This window comes from Ceratotherium simum, chromosome 13 (genome assembly GCF_057802395.1).
Source record: "Ceratotherium simum simum isolate JZ-2026a chromosome 13, ASM5780239v1, whole genome shotgun sequence".
Classification (NCBI taxonomy): Eukaryota; Metazoa; Chordata; class Mammalia; order Perissodactyla; family Rhinocerotidae; genus Ceratotherium; species Ceratotherium simum.
In genome coordinates this window covers 11,835,517-11,853,203 of record NC_141912.1, presented here as the reverse complement: position 1 = coordinate 11,853,203, position 17,687 = coordinate 11,835,517, and the positions used below count along the sequence as shown (strand labels likewise).

General features: G+C 36.3%; 1 protein-coding gene across 4 annotated transcripts in view; it reads right to left on the bottom strand.

The window, feature by feature from the left end:
* Positions 1 to 17,687, bottom strand: part of HIVEP1 (HIVEP zinc finger 1) — a 141,161-nt gene that overhangs the window by 14,438 nt on the left and 109,036 nt on the right. For all 4 annotated transcript variants that reach the window (XM_004432118.3, XM_087438006.1, XM_087438007.1 and 1 more), the window contains exons 5-7: positions 15,219 to 15,352; positions 14,322 to 14,497; positions 9,753 to 9,854 (exon numbers count right to left, since the gene is read on the bottom strand). In XM_004432118.3, coding sequence (XP_004432175.1) covers positions 9,753 to 9,854; positions 14,322 to 14,497; positions 15,219 to 15,352 — 412 coding nt within the window. The remainder of the gene's footprint in view (positions 1 to 9,752; positions 9,855 to 14,321; positions 14,498 to 15,218; positions 15,353 to 17,687) is intronic.

Here is a 17,687-nt window from a genome sequence, read left to right as displayed (position 1 = left end):
CCCCTGCTGGAAGAGGCGGGTTCACGAAGACGGTGCCCGGGAACTCCTCAAGACGGCTCTGCTGGGAGGGCAACCCCGGCCACCCCAGGTCACAGGATTACAACATTCTGTTGTTGTTGTAGTTCGTCTGTTTTTGTTTTTCTTACGTTTAGAAATTTTACTCTGAAATCCAGACAAACAACAAGAACATGGGAAAATTTTTTTTAAAGCGTGCTACTACTGCAGTAATAGTTTTTTGTCTCTGATTTTTTTAAAAGATGAAAAGATCATTAAGAATATAATGGGCCAGAGTTTAACGTTTGTTACCTTTAGGAAGTAAACCAAAAGACTGTCATATCCAGTCGTTCATTAACGCGATTAACACTGTTTTAAATACGAATGCTAAGACCTATTATGGCTTCATATTATGCACGGAAATTTTTCTTAAAAGGAGTAATACTGTTTTCTATAAAAATCGCAGGGACAAAAACATATACTACAGGTTTCATTTAGAAAGAATTTCATTTACAAAAATTCACTTATTTTTAAGGGTAAATGTGATACAGGTTTTAAATTCTGTGATCTAACATCATCTTCTTACACACATTATCCTAAATACTTAAACTCCAACAAGAATAATGTTTCTAGTCACACTTTGCCATAGTAAATGGTTCCCCCAGTTTGGCAGTTGAGGGCACATATTAACATTCCTAGCGTTGAAGTCCAGCATTCTGTTGACAAAAACATTCTTTGGATCAAGGCATGAATAGCAAATAGCTGGCAGCATGATTTTTGACACAAAAGGTGAAAATGAGAAAGTACTCACTAACACCCCAAGAACACAGGGACAAATTCCTGAGACTATGTAATGTTGCATGGCAAGAATGCAAGGGCATGTGCAGCTGGGCTGGAGGGATTAGACTTTTCATGAGCACATACTATAATTACAGCTTGAGTTGCTAGTTTTAAACTAAATGGAAACTTATTTTAAATGCCAAATGTCCAAACAGTAATGGCTGGCTTGGAAAAATTGATAATTCCTTCTGCCTAATTCAAAATAAACGTTTCCCAACATCGCTAAGTTTACTCCATTTGAAAATCAGAACAAGAATTCATCTGCTAAAGATAAAATGGGTAGCCATACAGCCTGCTGTTGCTAAGGGTAGTGAAGAATTAAAAAGATCTTAGGGTCTCCTGGCCTTTGGTCCTGCGTCACCCCATCTTCACATTGACCTTTAATCAGCCTCTTTCTCAACCAAAGGAACATGCACATTACGCTAGGGAATGACATTCTGGGTATTGTGTGGTTGGTATAGGAGAGAACAGGTTTACGATCCTGAAAAAAAGAAAAGATGGAAGATAATGCCAGGAAAAGAAACACTCAAGTTACGTAGGAATAAATCTGGAGTAAACTTTTGGGGAAAACACACAAAACAAGCAGACATAAGGGAATAACTAAATATAAACATAGCATAAAACGACTTGGACTTTTCCCAGGAAGCTGTAACTGACCAAAACATTACCAAATGGTGATGATGATTAAAAAATAAATATTATGATGGGATACTCTGTAGTAACACTGTCTGGCCTTTAGTGAGCATTTAATAAATTTTGTTGAATGAATGAAAGCTCAGAGATGATATTTCTTGGTAATGAGTATGTGTGTGCTACAGAAAAGCTCAATTAAATGACCAAGTCTCCAAATTTGTCCTATAAACCTAAAAACACTATCCTTAGCTTTCTGGGTGCTATTCTGCACAGTCTGGCTGGAGTTGGATTTAGAATCAGGTCTTCCATGTAACACCCTTGTGGTTTCTCCTTTTCTTTAAAAAGATTTACTCCATTTTCCAGATGCCTGAGATAATCAACACTTAAATACATGTAGCACATTCTTGCATATCCTATTAGCACTGATTGTTTACATGTATGTGACTTTCATAGAAGTGTGCTGAATCTAATAGTCCTTCTTAAGGACTCCTCTACTGACATAACTACCACACTGTGGATATGAAATATGAAGTGTGACTATCAAAACCACTTAGGAATTTTATTCGGTATCTAGAGAAGGCAATGTCACACATTTTCATGTTGATCAAGACCTGATTTTTTAAAGTACCGGTTTCCTAAAAGACATGTGGCTCCTGAATTTGGCTACTTATTTTTCTTTAGTCACTGTATAATTTAGGCATCTGTAATCTATTAACATTCTCAAATGACAAATTTCAACTGTGTTTAGGAAAACCTAGGTGACAAAGGATATTCAGCTAATAGTTTCCTTGGTTATTTCAGACTTTCACTTTTCACAGAGCTAGACCAGATGTCCCTCAATAACGACAGTTGTGAAGGCATAATGAAAGGCATCTGGAAAGCCACTGTAATCACTACCTTTGGAATAAAGATAAGAAAGCTAACTGCTGTGGCACCTTACTGCTGGCCAAACCTTAGCATTTTCGTGGATTTTTATTATAGACGTGCAGCAAATGGAATCCCAGTGTGCTTTCTAGCAGTGTACCGTGCAGCAGATTTAACATCAGATTTATGTTAGATAAGAATATGAGAAATGATATCAAGACCCCCGGATGCCACAAAAGCATTTGATAAAACTGTTCACCATTAAAGGGAAAATACAGCAAGTTATGTGTAAAAAGACCCTAACATTACACAATACAATTTTATCACTTATTTTTCATTTACTTGGCCAGGAAAATGAAGAATACACTGTTAGGCAGTAATCGCGAGATGGGTAGAGGATCTTCTGTGGCAGCCAAAATCTCAGCAGGAACCACTGCGACGAGCCTGATCCCTAAGAGGGGGAGACTGCCCTGTGTGAGCAGGGAGGTTGGGAGACTCCACAGCACAAGGAGGAAGCAGGGAAGAGAACCGAGCACACAAGATCATTCAACACCAACCAGCCTCTGGACTCCTGAGCTTCATCCTACTAGCAGATGGACACTTCAAAACTTAAAACTGTGATACCTGAAAATATTTATTCTCCTTCCTAATTTTCTAAAAGTCAGCCACTTCATCTAATACTAATAAATGCCTAATAATTTGTATTTTTCCTTGGAAAATGAAATCGATAGTAAAATGAAACACTTCATAACATACACTGCTCCTCCTTATAACATCCTTAAGGAGTTGACACGGGCAGGGTTTTAAATACAGACAGAAACGTTAAAGTAAACAAATCAAGTCCTTATCTCTTTTATGATAGTCTATTCTATGGGGAAAATTCTATACCGTAGTGATGCTGGCTCAGAGTAGAAATTAATGCCAGGGGAAATAATGCTCCCTAATTTAATAAATGAAGAGCAAGATTTCTAAATTAGTCATTATACATTCATACATATACATACAAAATTGAATGTCGCAAGGGAAAAATTGTACCAGTTTTTCCACCCAAATTTGCAAACTCCACCTGGTGGAGAATGAGGAATACTGAAGTACTCCATTCATAAAAACATCCTTGCAGAAAAAAGATTTTTGCTATGATATTATTTATTACTATTGTTGCTGAACAGGACCATCCACTTAATGAAATCATGGTTTTTTTTGGTTATTATTCTCTAAATTCCTATTACAAAATAAAACAGCAGCAGCAGGAAACAAACGAACAAAAAAACATCTCAGCAATGAAAATTCCAGGCTCACAGATTAAAAGCCCTATTGTATTTTGTTTCCTTGTTTCAAGAATATTTGAGAAAATAATCCAGATTAAAAGACAGATGTATATGGGCCTAAAGAGGTAACGGCTTTAAATAACTTTAGACAATTAAAAAAAAAAATTAGACTTTCTTAATCAAAGGAACACTATATATATCATGGAATGCTTAGAATAAAAATATTAGAAAAATCATATCTAAGAACTAATGGTTTTCAAGTGTCAAAACATCAAGAAATTAGCATGAACTGCCACAGCAGAGACTCTGATTACATCCAAGCGTGAGTATAGTTTAAACCTAGAATGACTGCTTCCCATGTTAACACTCCCTTGCACAGTATGACCTGTCCCCCCGCCCCCTCCCAGGTGTGCGCCCTGTCCAACTCTCTTATCCTGTCCCAATTACCCTATTTCTCTCTCCCAACCTCTGGGCTTTTGTCCAAACAACTCCTTCGGTCCAGAATGCTTTGCCCCTCCCACAATACTTTTTCAAATAAATCAATGTATGGATAAATAAATCCCTTCTCTTTCTTCTGGGATACCCACAGCCATCCTTCTACAACCAACCTGGCCATGACCGCTCCTTCCCTGATCCCAGCCCCGGGAAGTGACCCCTGCCAGTCTGAGCTCCCTCCAACCCCACAGCCACGGGCAGGGAGCTCCTGAGGGCAGTGGGCACGCAGATGTTGAATAGTTGTCGAAGTGCAAAATAAATAAAGAATGGATCAAAAAGAGAATAACCTCTTCTTCCCTGGAACTACTGAAAAATAGAACAGATCTTTACCAATCTGAAGAGATCAGCAATGAGGAGGAAAAAATGGAACAGTCAGGTAATTTAACTTCTAGTCTTCTGATCCAATGACCAATAAATAACAAATCAAAAAACAAATGCCATCCTCACTTTAACAGTACCGATATTGGCCTTGGTCATATCCTGTAAACACTATCTATAGGTAAAGGCATTAAATATTGTATTATAGCTACCATTTGATTTTAGTGAAGAAATTAGAGAACTAATATACCAAATTCCAAAAATAATAATATTGAATTACTTCCTGACAGATTATAGGTCATTTTTTTCTAGTCATTCATTCAATCAACAACTATTTACTACCTACTACTTGCTAGGGACAATCCTAAGGACCTGGAGATAGAGCAGTAAACACAATAAAATTCTGTCCTTATGTTTTATTTTCTAGTTGGAAGAAACAGAAAATTAACAAATACACACACACACACACACACACACACACACACACACGTCCAGTGGCGATAAGCGCTATCAGGAAAAATAAAGCAGGATAAAGGGGTGTAAGTAATGCTGGCAGTAAGAGAGTGAGGTGCTTTTTTTAATAGGAAGTTTCCAGAAGGCCTCACTGAGATGGTGACGTTTGAGTGGAGTGCTGAACGAGATGATGGGAGATGTGGTGCAGTCTCTGGTGAAGGGCTTTCCAAAGAGAGGAAAGAGGTGTAGAGGCCCTGAGACAGGGGCCTGCTGGGTGTGTCCAGTAAAGAGCAAGGAGGAGGGCGTGGCTGTAGCTGAGGGAGCAAAGGAGGAAGGGGTGGAGACGCGTTCCAGAGAGGTGGTGGTGAGGAAGGTGAGCGGGCGGAGTGCTCACGGGGTATGCAGACCAGCGCTCTAAATGAGACAGGAGACGGCTAGAGGGTTTTAAGCGAAGTAATGATATACTTTTTAAAAAACCGCTTTGGCTGCAGTGTTGAAAACAGTCTGTAAAGGGCAAGAGGTTGAGCTGCAGAGAGCAGTCAGGGGCTGCTCCTACAAGCAAGTTAGCAGCTTTGCCCAGGATGGGTGGCAGAGGCGGTTAAAAGTAGGTGAACTCGGAACACATTTTGAAGGAAGAGCCAAAAGATTTTACCGGTGGATTGCAGGCAAAATGAGGGCCTCAAGGATGACTTGAAGATTTTTGGTCTAGAAGCTGGAAGGATGTGAGAAGATTATAGGTTTCTTAGAAGTAAGGGTAAATCGGTTTGGGGCACATCAAACTTGAGATGCTTACTAGACACCCAAGTGGAGAGGGTGAGGAGGCAGATGGATATGCAAGTTTGGAGTGAATATGGGAATGATGCCCACATGGATGGTAATTAAAGTCAAAAGACTGGACGAGATTACCGGGAGTACAGATAGAAGAGATTAGACACCACAGGCCTGGGGGACTACATTTAGAGGCTGGGGAGATAAGGAGGAGCCAGCAAAGGAGGCTGAAAAGGAACAGCCAGTATATTCCAGGCTAGTGTTAGACTAGAAAAGAGTACACCCTCCAGACACACAGCATCATATGCAGGTTTCTAGGCTTCCCCCCTACACACATGGACATTTGAAGAACTGCTAAGCAAGATCCCATCTCTTAACTGTGATCAATTTAATGGAGTAAAACTTCTTTTTAAAGAATAAGAAGACCCAAACTTAAGATAGTGATCAATAAAACACAAATAAAGACAGTAGACTATTACCCATCAAACTGGCCAAAAATTAGATTCTTAAAATCTTCGTTATGGTTAATGATGTGCAGACATGGAAAGTCTCTTCTAGAGAACAATTTAAAATTATAAAGCAAAATTAATTTTCTAGGTATCTATACAAGGTGGGGTTGTTCATGCAAATTTAAAATATAAACATAACAAAACCACATTCTATTCATGGATATAAGCACATATGTTAAACAAATGGAAAGGAAAACCCCTGAATGCACTTAGTGTTTGCCTCCGGGAGGCAGTGGCTGGCAGTGGTGGGTAAGAGAAATTGCACCCAATGAGGAATGCCTTACTTAGCTTGTGTTTTCAAAAACACATTGAACTTATGAAAAAGACTTGAACCAAATGTGAGAAAATTTTTACAATCATGAACTCTGGTGTGATGCATGAGTGCATGTAATAAGATTCTTTGTATCTTTTTTATTTAAAAAAAAAGTATTTTTTAAAGCACAAAAGAGAATAATAAAAGGAAAACAAGACTGTTTACTTAAAACAACAAATTTTGACTACATTTTTACCTGTATTCCAAGCCTATAATAAAGAAAAAGTAGAGGAATATATTTTGTTGACATATTAATAAAGAATGATCAGGTCTCTAGTATGACACAGCACTTGGCAAGATCCACCTATATGCTATAATTTACTATTCAATCAAAACGGTGAAAAAAACTTTGAGTACACTACCCATTAATACAGTAATTTTAAAAAATTAAACTGAAAGAACTACAGGAAAAACTACCTAGTTTTATCAGAAGATCTAATGTGAACAGGGAATTAAGCTATCAAGCATGAGTTATAATCAAAGACATGCTTCAAGTGCTTCTGGAATGAGATAAGAAATACATAACAGAATGGATAGATAGGAAAGTCCATCAGTCAACCAGCCAATCTAAACACTACATGATAATTAATGGAATCCGCAATTAATTCTCCTATGCAAATTGAGGATATACAAATACTACTTTCCCATAACAATTTAGGGGACTCTACAGACATTTTAGTTAATTTTTATAAGACTCATCTCTTGAAGAAGTAAAACATACAAGAATGTATATTATAATAATAATACCTTTTACATTTACACATTTTGCAGACATCGGTATTTTATATTGTAACCTCTACTTTGCGCCTTTTCTAGTCTGTGGGTAATAAATATACTTGCTGAAACTGTTACTCATTTTTCCTAGCTTTTTACTTCTGAATTGCTCAACATAAGAGCACAAGGTAAATAAATAATAAAGAGGGATTTTTCCTGCACTTAAATAGTTATGGTAGTTAATTTACTGCATGATTACTAAGAGTAGAAGATAAATCAAACAAACTGTTTATATTAGAAGTGAATTATAGATAAACTAATTTTATTAAATGCGTGTCTTTAAACAAAGACACCAACGCAGAATTCAATTCCTAGCAATTAAAAAATCAGCTTTTATACGTGGAATCTAAAAACAAAAACCAAACAGAAACAAACTCATAGAAAAAGAGATCAGATTTGTGGTTACCACAAGTGGACAGTGAGGGGTGCAGGGAATTGGACAAAAGTGGTCCAAAGGTACAAACTCCCAATTACAAGATAAATAAGTCCTAGGGCTGTAACGCACAGCGTGATGACTATAGGTAACACTGCTGTGTGAGATAAAGGAAAGTTGTTATGAGAGAAAATCCTAAGAGTTTTCATCACAAGGAAAAAAATTTTTTTTGCTGTTTCTTTTTATTGTATCTATATGAGATGATAGATATAACTAAACTTATTGCAGCAATCTTTTCACAATATATGTTAAGTCAAACCATTATGCTGTACACCTTAAACCTATACAGTGATGTATGTCAATTATATCTCAATAAAACTGGAAAAGAAAATCAGCTTTTTTTGTGTGTGAGAGGAAGATCAGCTCTGGGCTAACATCCACGCCAATCCTCCTCTTTTTGCTGAAGGAGACTGGCCCTGGACTAACATCCATGCCCATCTTCCTCTACTCTACATGGGACACTGCCACAGCATGGCCTGACAAGCGGTGCATCGGATCCAAACCCCGGCTGCCAGCAGCGGAGCGTGTGCACTTAACCACTACACCACAGGGCCGGCCCCCCAAAAAATCAGTTTTAAATACATACATTCCTACAACAAAAAAGTTACACATACGTTAATGTGATATGTATTGTTAAATCCTGATAATGTCATCTTCAATATGTATCAAAACATCAAATTGCCTATAAAACATTAAAAAGCTCCTTATTGTCCTAAATTTCTTTTGATTAGCTTTTCCTTCTATTAAGAATTCATCAGTTTATTCCCCCAAAAAAGTTAAAGGCAGTCCTTTCCTTGTGCTTAAAATACTGAATCATATCAACTGTACCGCTTAAGATGTGAGTCACTGGTCTAGCACATTTAGAAATAAATTCAGGCTGATTCATTTAGTGTGTTACTGGTTGTCAGGTGGAATTAAATGAATTTGATTTTTTACCTATATTTTCAATGACGTCCTCACCATTTTCTCCTTTGAAATTTTCTCTACATCAAACTAATGCATATTAAGTAAAATACAGCAAGTAGGTAAATGTCTAACTTAGGGCATTTTTCAAAAAAGCAGAACAACTTTTTTTTTTTTAACTTATCTCTTTTGTTGATAAATTCTTGGGTTTAAAAAACCATCTTACAAAAAGATAATTCTATTCTCTGATTAGTCAGAACAGATAAAGAGACTTTCCCTCAAAATTGGTTAGAAATAAACGCTTTTATTTGTTGAATTAACATTGTTAAGAAAACAACCGGTTAACATTTTCAAAATAACAAACATTTTGGAAAAGCAGACAAATGTTTTATTCCACAAATATTTCCAGAGCAGCTGCTATGTGCAAGGCACTGTGCTGAGGGCTGTGGGTAAAGCGAATATTACTCAGCCATGGATTCTGCTCATAATATGCTTAAGAATGTCAGTGGCAACGCAAGGTAAGCATGTAAATAATCACAAAATAAGGCAAAGTGATTCAATATTTCCAGAGAGAAAAACTATAAAATACTAGAGAAGTTCAGAGAAGGGAAAAATTGCTTCCTGCAAGTGGTGTGGGAAGAGACAATCAGAGAAGGCTTCACGACAGCAGTGGATTTGAGCTAGATCTCGAAGGAAAGTAAGATTTCGACCAGGGAGTCACATTTGTGTGGGGATTGAGGGCAGGGGTTTTAAGGGAGGGCTGTATAGGTAGAGAGCCGAATCAGTGTCATGTAAGCAGGAAATTCAAGCATTAGGGTAGGTGAAAGAAAGAAATGAGAAGGGTGAAGACTAGGTAGGCACCAGATTACAAAGGATTCTGAGGATGTAAGATCAAGCGGCTCATATTTTATCTGACAGGCAAATGGAAACCAATGAAAGACTCGGAGCAGAGGAGTAGTGTGATCAGACATGCTTCAGGAAGACTAACAAGATCAGTGGGGACAGAAGGGCAGGAAGGAAGACAAATTAGAGATGGGGAAACTTCTTAGGAGTCTATTGCATAGTGAAAATGAGAGGTAATGAAAACAGGAGCTAGGCAGCATCAACGGTAACAGAAAGAAGAGTATGGACGCAAAACAACAGTACATTGTAAACAGCATTTATGAAAATATGGAACAAAGCCTTACCTGATTCTTCTGTATCTTGCTCATCTATTAAACCTACTGAGACGCCTAAATCCACACATTTCTTGCTATGTGTCTTGGACTTCATGTGTTTTGTCAGATTTCCTTAAGGGAAAAGAATGTTTACTAAGCTTACATAGTATTATTTTGCTGTTGCATTTGTCAACACTGGCAAATTTCATTCCGATTTCAAGTGAAAGTACAGATTGTGGTTACACAATTCCAATGACTAAAATTTGGACAAAAGTAAATATCGGTTATCTATATGTTGTAATAATCTTGTTATTTACTAGTAATAATTTCTCTTTTTCAAATCTGCCTCCTCTACCTTAATTAATGTCTACTGTTGCCTTATGTTTTCTATTCCCCAGTTCTTATCTATTTCTTAGAACATTTGATCATACTCCAAGTCCCTTTCCAATTACACTATGATCTGTCATTCCTGGGGTCAGAATTCTCCACCAGTTGTGTCCGCTGGTTCTCCCTCATAGTACCTTGTTTCCTTGCGCGCTTTTTAGTTTTTATCGCAAGTTTATCTTCAGCAAGATTTCTTCCATGGAGTCTTAAATACCCTGGGTTGTAGAAACATCTCTATGGGTCAGTTTTCTAATTGCTTCTGCCTGAGACCTTAATGGTTTTATTGGTTTCAGACCACTGATTCTGGACCAGTTTTTCAGTTTTGTTTTTTTTTTCACATGGCATAGGTATATTAGCAGGTAGCTTTTTCCTCACATGGTCCCAAGTCACTGGACAGGAGAGCCAGGCTTATTTCAGAGGCCTTGGACTCTATCCTAGAATTGGCATTAAAACCCCAGGCCTGTGGGCATAAATCTGGCTTTGATGTCTTTATGGACTTTTTTTTTTTTAAATAACCATTCACCACGCTAGCTTAGAGTTTCTTTTATATCTCTGGTACCTAGGAATCTGCCTTTTAAAATTTTGAGCCTGACTTCTATTAAAAACTTCATTTAGTTGTTATATTATAAATAGTATTTCTGCATGTTTGGAACATGAGGAAGAATTTCCTGCATTAATTTCACTTCACCATATTGACTAGAAGTCTCCTAACAGTATCTCTAAAGGCGTGTTTCCCTCTGGTAGCTGGTGTGCCAACCTCTGTAAGTATTACTGGGTTTACTGGGAACCACTGGGCATGCTCGCCCCAAGTGACCACGAATGCAGAGGGAGAGCTCAGATTCATCTGAGGATACCAAGCAGCTTAAGTGGATAATGCCACACACACAAAAAATTGCCGACAAGGAAAAATGATCTCTTTAGAGAAAACAAACTGAGTTTAGTGGGTAGGGGCAAACTAGTATTTGAGAATAAGTCTTTAGAAGAGCTAAAAGTGTCTGAACCATTTGTCCAGATTTTGGGCTTGCACTAGCTGAAGGACCTGCAAAATTGCTATATTTACAGAGCCTCAATTCCACTAAAAATGCACTAAGCCCACGGAACTTGTCGCACTTGTTCAAGCCGATTCTTGTAGTAGATAGTATGCACAGCATCCCAGAGCTTAGCATTTAAGGAGTTCAAGTCTAAGAGGGTGCCAGACCAGATAAAGTCTAATATCCATCAACCCCAGATCTCTGTGATTCTGGAGATAACACCTGGCTTAATGGCTTGGTCATGTCTGACATTTACTTTAAGTACACTTAAAAAATAAAGTCTGAAGCAAACACAGCAAATGCTAACAATTATTAAAAGATGATGGGCACAATGGTGTTCATCATACATCTCTGTTTTTCTATATGCTTCAAAATTTTCCCATTAAAAAGTTATAAAAAATGGTTTCTCCACCTTAACATGGCTGAAATTTTCACTTATAAGTCAAAACACTTTCAGTACAAGAACAATATTACAAACCAAATTACAAGGCCCACCAATAGTTATCTTTCAAAACGCTTTTGTTTCCTAAATAGACAGTCACAGCAGGTTATTTGCTTTCTATGAAGTCAATGTATAATTGTAACTAGGCAAATTTGGGAACATAAGTTTTTAAAAAGCATATTTTCTCATAACTTGAGCTATTACTTATTAACCAACTTCTTAAATAATTTAAAATAAACAATTTGCATTTTAAATATGCAAAACATGCATATTTTCATTTTGCATATGCATATTTTGCATATTTAAAATGCAAATATCCCCTAGCAATGCTATAAACTTTGTGTATTAATTTAATAAATAAATTTTTCAACAGATTTAATAAACATTAGTCTAAATCCTCTGGAAAGCATGAGAGATTTTGGTTCTGGGTTTCCATAGCTACATATAGTCTAGCTTTCTGTGATATAAATGGGACTAAGTCCTGCAGAAATGCGAGCTCAATGCATATTTTCTGCTGACTGACCTTTAAAGCAGAATAGTGAAAATAAATCAACTAAAATTATTTTGAAAAGATACCATAAAATAAACTACCAGGACAAATGATGAAGTATAGATTCATAAGCATTACCATCAGAAGCATCAATTTCTAGCACTACAGATCACTCCTTTGGTAGTATTGTGCATACCCATATTTATACAGCATGCCATGATATCACTCTTTCTTTCTGTTAATAACCAGACACATTCAATAAGAAATAGAGTTGAACTAGCTAGGACAGCAAAGTAAATCAGGGCGGGGCAAAAATCTACAGCCTAATCTAAAAACAGGTCTAATGTTATTTAGCTACCTTTAAAAGGTATTATGGAATCTGGTTTACATATATTCACAAAAGGTAGACTTCTACAAGGAAGCTGACCATAAAAAAATAGAACTGTCATGCTGACAATAGGGAAGTACTGAATTTCTAATATTTTCACCAGTCTCCTTAGATAGGGTAGCTTCCTTCAAATAAATATTTATCACATAATTCCAATGAATTATCTGACAAAATAAAAAAATTAATGTAAACTCAGATATGCAACATACTGGAGAAATGAAAGAAATGAAAACTGCTAACACAGAGTGCTCACCTTCCGGCGTTGCTATGCTCTGTCCACCACTTAATAAAGATTTACCTAAAATTTTACATGATGTTGTTCTGAGTTATTTCACTAAGATTAATATTTAGGGATTTATAATATTTTTCTTTGCCAAGAAATCTCTGTAGTTTCATTTGGTTTTCCCTCCTTTCTTGCCTTTATTTTATCAATATAACTTTTAAAATATCCTGATTCTTTTTCTTCCTTCTGTTGAGAAATTCCCATTTCACATTATAACTTGATCTTTTATTTGGTAACATCTTCCGTACTTGGTAATCTTATATTAGTAATATTGGCCATCAAAGCCTTCACACAAGGGCAGGAAAATCATCCTGGAATCCACCCTCCATTTCCAGGAGGAGGTTCTACATCTCAATCACAGAACTTCAGAGTTAGTGTTCCTTCTAACCCCTTGGGATTTCTTCAAACTTTTTAGAAATATTCAAGGCTATCTGAAGAACAGTTTCTTGCTTTTTGCTTTTTTCCTACCATTCTTGTTCCAGGTGCTACTGGCATTTAAGGAGAGCTAATTTGAAGCTATTTAGTTGCTACATATTATAACTCTCTTTAAATACCAATAAATAGCCAAAAAATGTAATAAATTTTGCTCAAGAATTAATCTTTAAAACAAAAACTGTTAAGACAAGCAATATAATCAAAAAAAGCAAATGTTAAGTCAAAGGGATAAAAATAAAGTAGCTTCTGTAAAAAAATTATCGATTACTGTTTAGACATTGTTCTTTCAAACAGATAATTTTATGGTTACACTGCTTTGTTTTAGAGAGATTCTTACTTTTTAAAGGGTGGTATATGAAATTAAATCTCAATTAACAAATTTTATATAATGATTCATGAACAAGGAGCCTAATGGAAAAAGCAAACATTTTTTAGTAGTGTATCCATTATATGTAACAGAGAATTTGTGGAGGGTAAGGTTACCTTAACTATAATAAAGGCTTACAGTTTAAATAAAAACATATAAAGAATAAAGAGAGTACTAAATATAATTTTAATGACTAGTTCTGAGTTCTCTTTATAAACATTAAATAATACAAAAGTTAGAAAATTTTTGAAGCTGAAATTCAACAGTATTTGGGTAACAAAAAAAGCATCATGGAAAAGAAAAAGAAATGGCTATGCATGCCTAAAAGTAGATAATAAAACATGAATGTAATCATTATAAATTTACTGTAGTTATTATTTTAAATTTTTCTTCAGAATTTTAGCACTGAAGTTAATTTACTTGTGATCATGAAAATTTCTTTTTGTTCTTCAGCCTCAATGTATTTCAAAAATACATTTTTGAAAACGTGTTAGTCATCATGTTATACAACTGTAATTTGGGGAGTAAAATAAAAAAGGGCAGTTGCTCCTTTCAAAATGTTATATTTATTATACACATTCTAAAAGTGTATAATTAAAAACTTTTTCCCAAGAGGTCTAGAAACATATAAAGAAATAAGACCACAACGTTGACAAGATGTAATTTATATTAGTCTACTTAAGCTACTGCATCCTTGGTCAAAGAATACGCAAAGTTGGGTCTTAGCTCTACTAACTCAATGCAGATAAAAAGGACCACCAAGCAATGTCATCTCATACCTTTAGTCTTAAAGGAGAAGTTACAGTAAGTGCAGTGGTAGGGGCGGACATCTGTATGGGTTCGTATGTGTTTCTTTAACATACTAGGTTTCTTACAACGTATTCCACATTCTTCACAAATGTACTTTCCTCTTCCCCTGCCTCGGACATATACATACTCTTCATTTGATTTATATCTAATTTAAAGAAAAAAAATGAATAGGGAGATTGGATACTATGTCTTTGAGAAAATATTGACGATTAAAATTCAACCTAAAAAAATAAAACCAGGCACAATTTTTATAGTCCATCAATATAAATTTTATGCACATATGAGTAACAGAATATTCTAGCTTTTCACATGAACACTTAATATTCTAATAGCTAATTCTAATCAAACAACCTTATTCAATACCAGGTTTAATTTAAAAATATCTCCTCTTTCTAAGTCACTGGTTTACAAGTTTTCCTTATTGTTAAATTCAATCACAACAACTCTAAGTACTGAAATATTTCTGAGCTTCACTGTCACTACAATTGGCTTTTACAATTTGTTTTTCTCATAACCAAATACACAAAGACATCAAATAGGCAATGAATTCATCTCTCTTAGAGCAGATTTTCCAAGTCATTCCTTATTGTAAATCAACGTGAAACCCAGGGATTACTCTGAAAACTTGGTTCTTAGCTGCCTTGTAGGACCTACAGTGTTTCCTAAATAGTTATCTTCTTGATCAAAATGGAATTATTTAACATAATACTAACATATATTTTGCCATGAAGATTCTGTTAATAAGCTGAGAAACCTTGCAACATTTATATAAAATTGGCACTGATAAGTCTTCATTCACATGAAAGCAAATGTACATTTAAAAAGTAAGTTTAAATGTACATTTAAGAAGTAAAATTTGTACTTGCCCTCCATCAAATATTTTAATTCTTCTTGGTTCACTTTTGATTAAGGAATTTTCTTTATCTTGCTCATTGTTAATTTCAGAGGCATCTTTATTGCTGAATTCAACTACTGTGGACTTTTGATTACCTAATGCTCTCTGAAAGGAAAAAAAAAAGAGAAACTAATTTAATAAAACTGAAAACACAAACATGCTAATGTTTCACTTGGAAATTAAAACACGGCAGAGTACAGTGCATATAGTTAACTAAATGAAATGCATTTCAAAGAAGTAACAGGTTTAAAGGTCATTTGCTTTATCTCCTCCCTTATCTTTAATATATCTGCCTACACCATAGCAAACTGATAAATCTTTTGCCATTTTAAAATACCACCACAGTCCACTGATACCCCAAATAAAGGCTTTACAACCTCCCACCCTGGTATTCCATGAATTTAACAGGAACTTTTTATAATAGACTAAATATTCTATTATATTTGACCAACCACTCAAACTACAGTTTATTTCTTAAAGAGTTTATTCTTTGGAGATGAAAAAGAGCTAGTCACCCCTTTTGATGTAACAATGCCTCATACTCCAGAGAAACATGACTAAACCCCCTTCAACTTTAATGCCCTGTAGTTAAAGCAGCAGCCTCATTTCTCAATACTTTATTCCCCTTCCTCTCATTATTTTAAACCATAATTATGGTTTCTCTCTATATCTTCTCAAAAGTTCCTGAATACTGATAACTATGAGATAGGTCAGCTCAGAAGCTGGGTTTTGGCCTGATAACAACTGAATCTCTAGAAAAAGGTAATGAACATAGAAATGATAAACAATGTGTGCTTTTCCTACAGAAACATCATAGTAACACCACCTTGTGACTTTATACAAGATTTTAGACAACCACACCCTGCTCAATGAGTTTCCGCACTCCTCACCCATTCCACTTGCACATATCCTTGTGAGGCAGGCAGCACAGGGGGATTATGTACCTCCCAGAGAGGAAGGACTCTCAGGGTTAAGTCACTTGTCCAAGGTCAAGGGTTAATAGCAAACTCCAGTCCTCTGGCCAAATCCAACACAAGGCACAACTTTTCTGATGAAGGGCCTCTTTGTTACAAACCTCCCTTAAAAATTACATCACCAAGTAGACAGCTATTGTACTGAGATGACTTAATATTAGTAAGTGGTGAGAGGGTGTGCGCATCATGGATGGAGGGCCTATGTGGCCTCAGAGAGAATACCCTGGGAAGCCTCTGTCCTTACAAAGCCAGGAGCAAAGAGAAGCTGCTGGCCCAAGTTTCTCAAAAAGGTAGTGTGAAGAGGGAATGACACTGACCCTGAGAGGTAAGAGTGCAACCGTCTCCTTCTCTTTTCTTGGCAAACACATCAGGGTTCTCCACAAGTTGGAATATATACACACACCTTTCCTTGACTTGATCCCTGTAACAGTAATCCTATTTCTTACCTTCTTTTCAGTACCAAATTCCACTTATCTCTCACTCACTCTCTTACTATCAAATCTGGCTTCTATTCACCAAAGTTACCAGTGAGCTAAATGCCAAAATCCTTATCATTTCCTTAGTCTTTATATGCTTGACCGCTCTATGGCATTATATGTTGCTGACACCTCATTCCTCTTAGAAATCCTTTTACTTGGGCATGTATCTGTTCTTTTTCATTCTGAATTATAAATACATTAACATCTGGGTTGTGAGTTAACAGTCAACCCAGTAGAACCCAATCCTCCGTAGCCACTTGCCCACATGACTGAAGTCTCCAGTGACATTAGAACTGCTCAGTCCAGATACCACGTTACCCTCCATCTTTATTTGACCTCTCGGCTTGAACAATTCTAGAAATATCTTCTTCCTTGATCCGTGTGATACCACTTTCTCCTAGTTCTCCTTCTTCCTCTATGAACAATCTCTTTCAGTTTCCTATGTGGACTGTCTTCATCCATTCACCCTTTAAAGAGTAGTGATCCCCAGGATTCACTCTAGACTCTCATCCATCCTTTACACTTTCCCTGAGCAATCCGATTAATTACACCTATGCACTGAAGAATCTCTATACCTTCCACCTGGAGCTCTCTCCTAGGTCCAAATCTAGATGCATTTCCAGAGGAATTTTACCAAGGCCCTGGTACTGAAGGAGAATAGGCACTTTTCATGGGCACTTTAGGAATATTCATGAAGCTCTGTTTAAATTCGCATGATCAAGTCTCATCTTCCAAGATTCTGATTTAGTAGATCTAGAATAAAGTCTATGCATTTAAAAACTAAATTCTACAAATCGTTTGGATGCACCTCCTTCAATGAGAAAGTATCATGGCCCTCCACCACCATGAGCACTGTTTGGTTTTTACCTACATTTCCAACTTCAAAGTATGTCAGTATTTCAAACCTACAAACACCTTCTAGCCATGATGGACTCCTTGGAGTTCTTTACATGAACTAAGTTCTTTCTCCCTTCCATGTCATCCGGC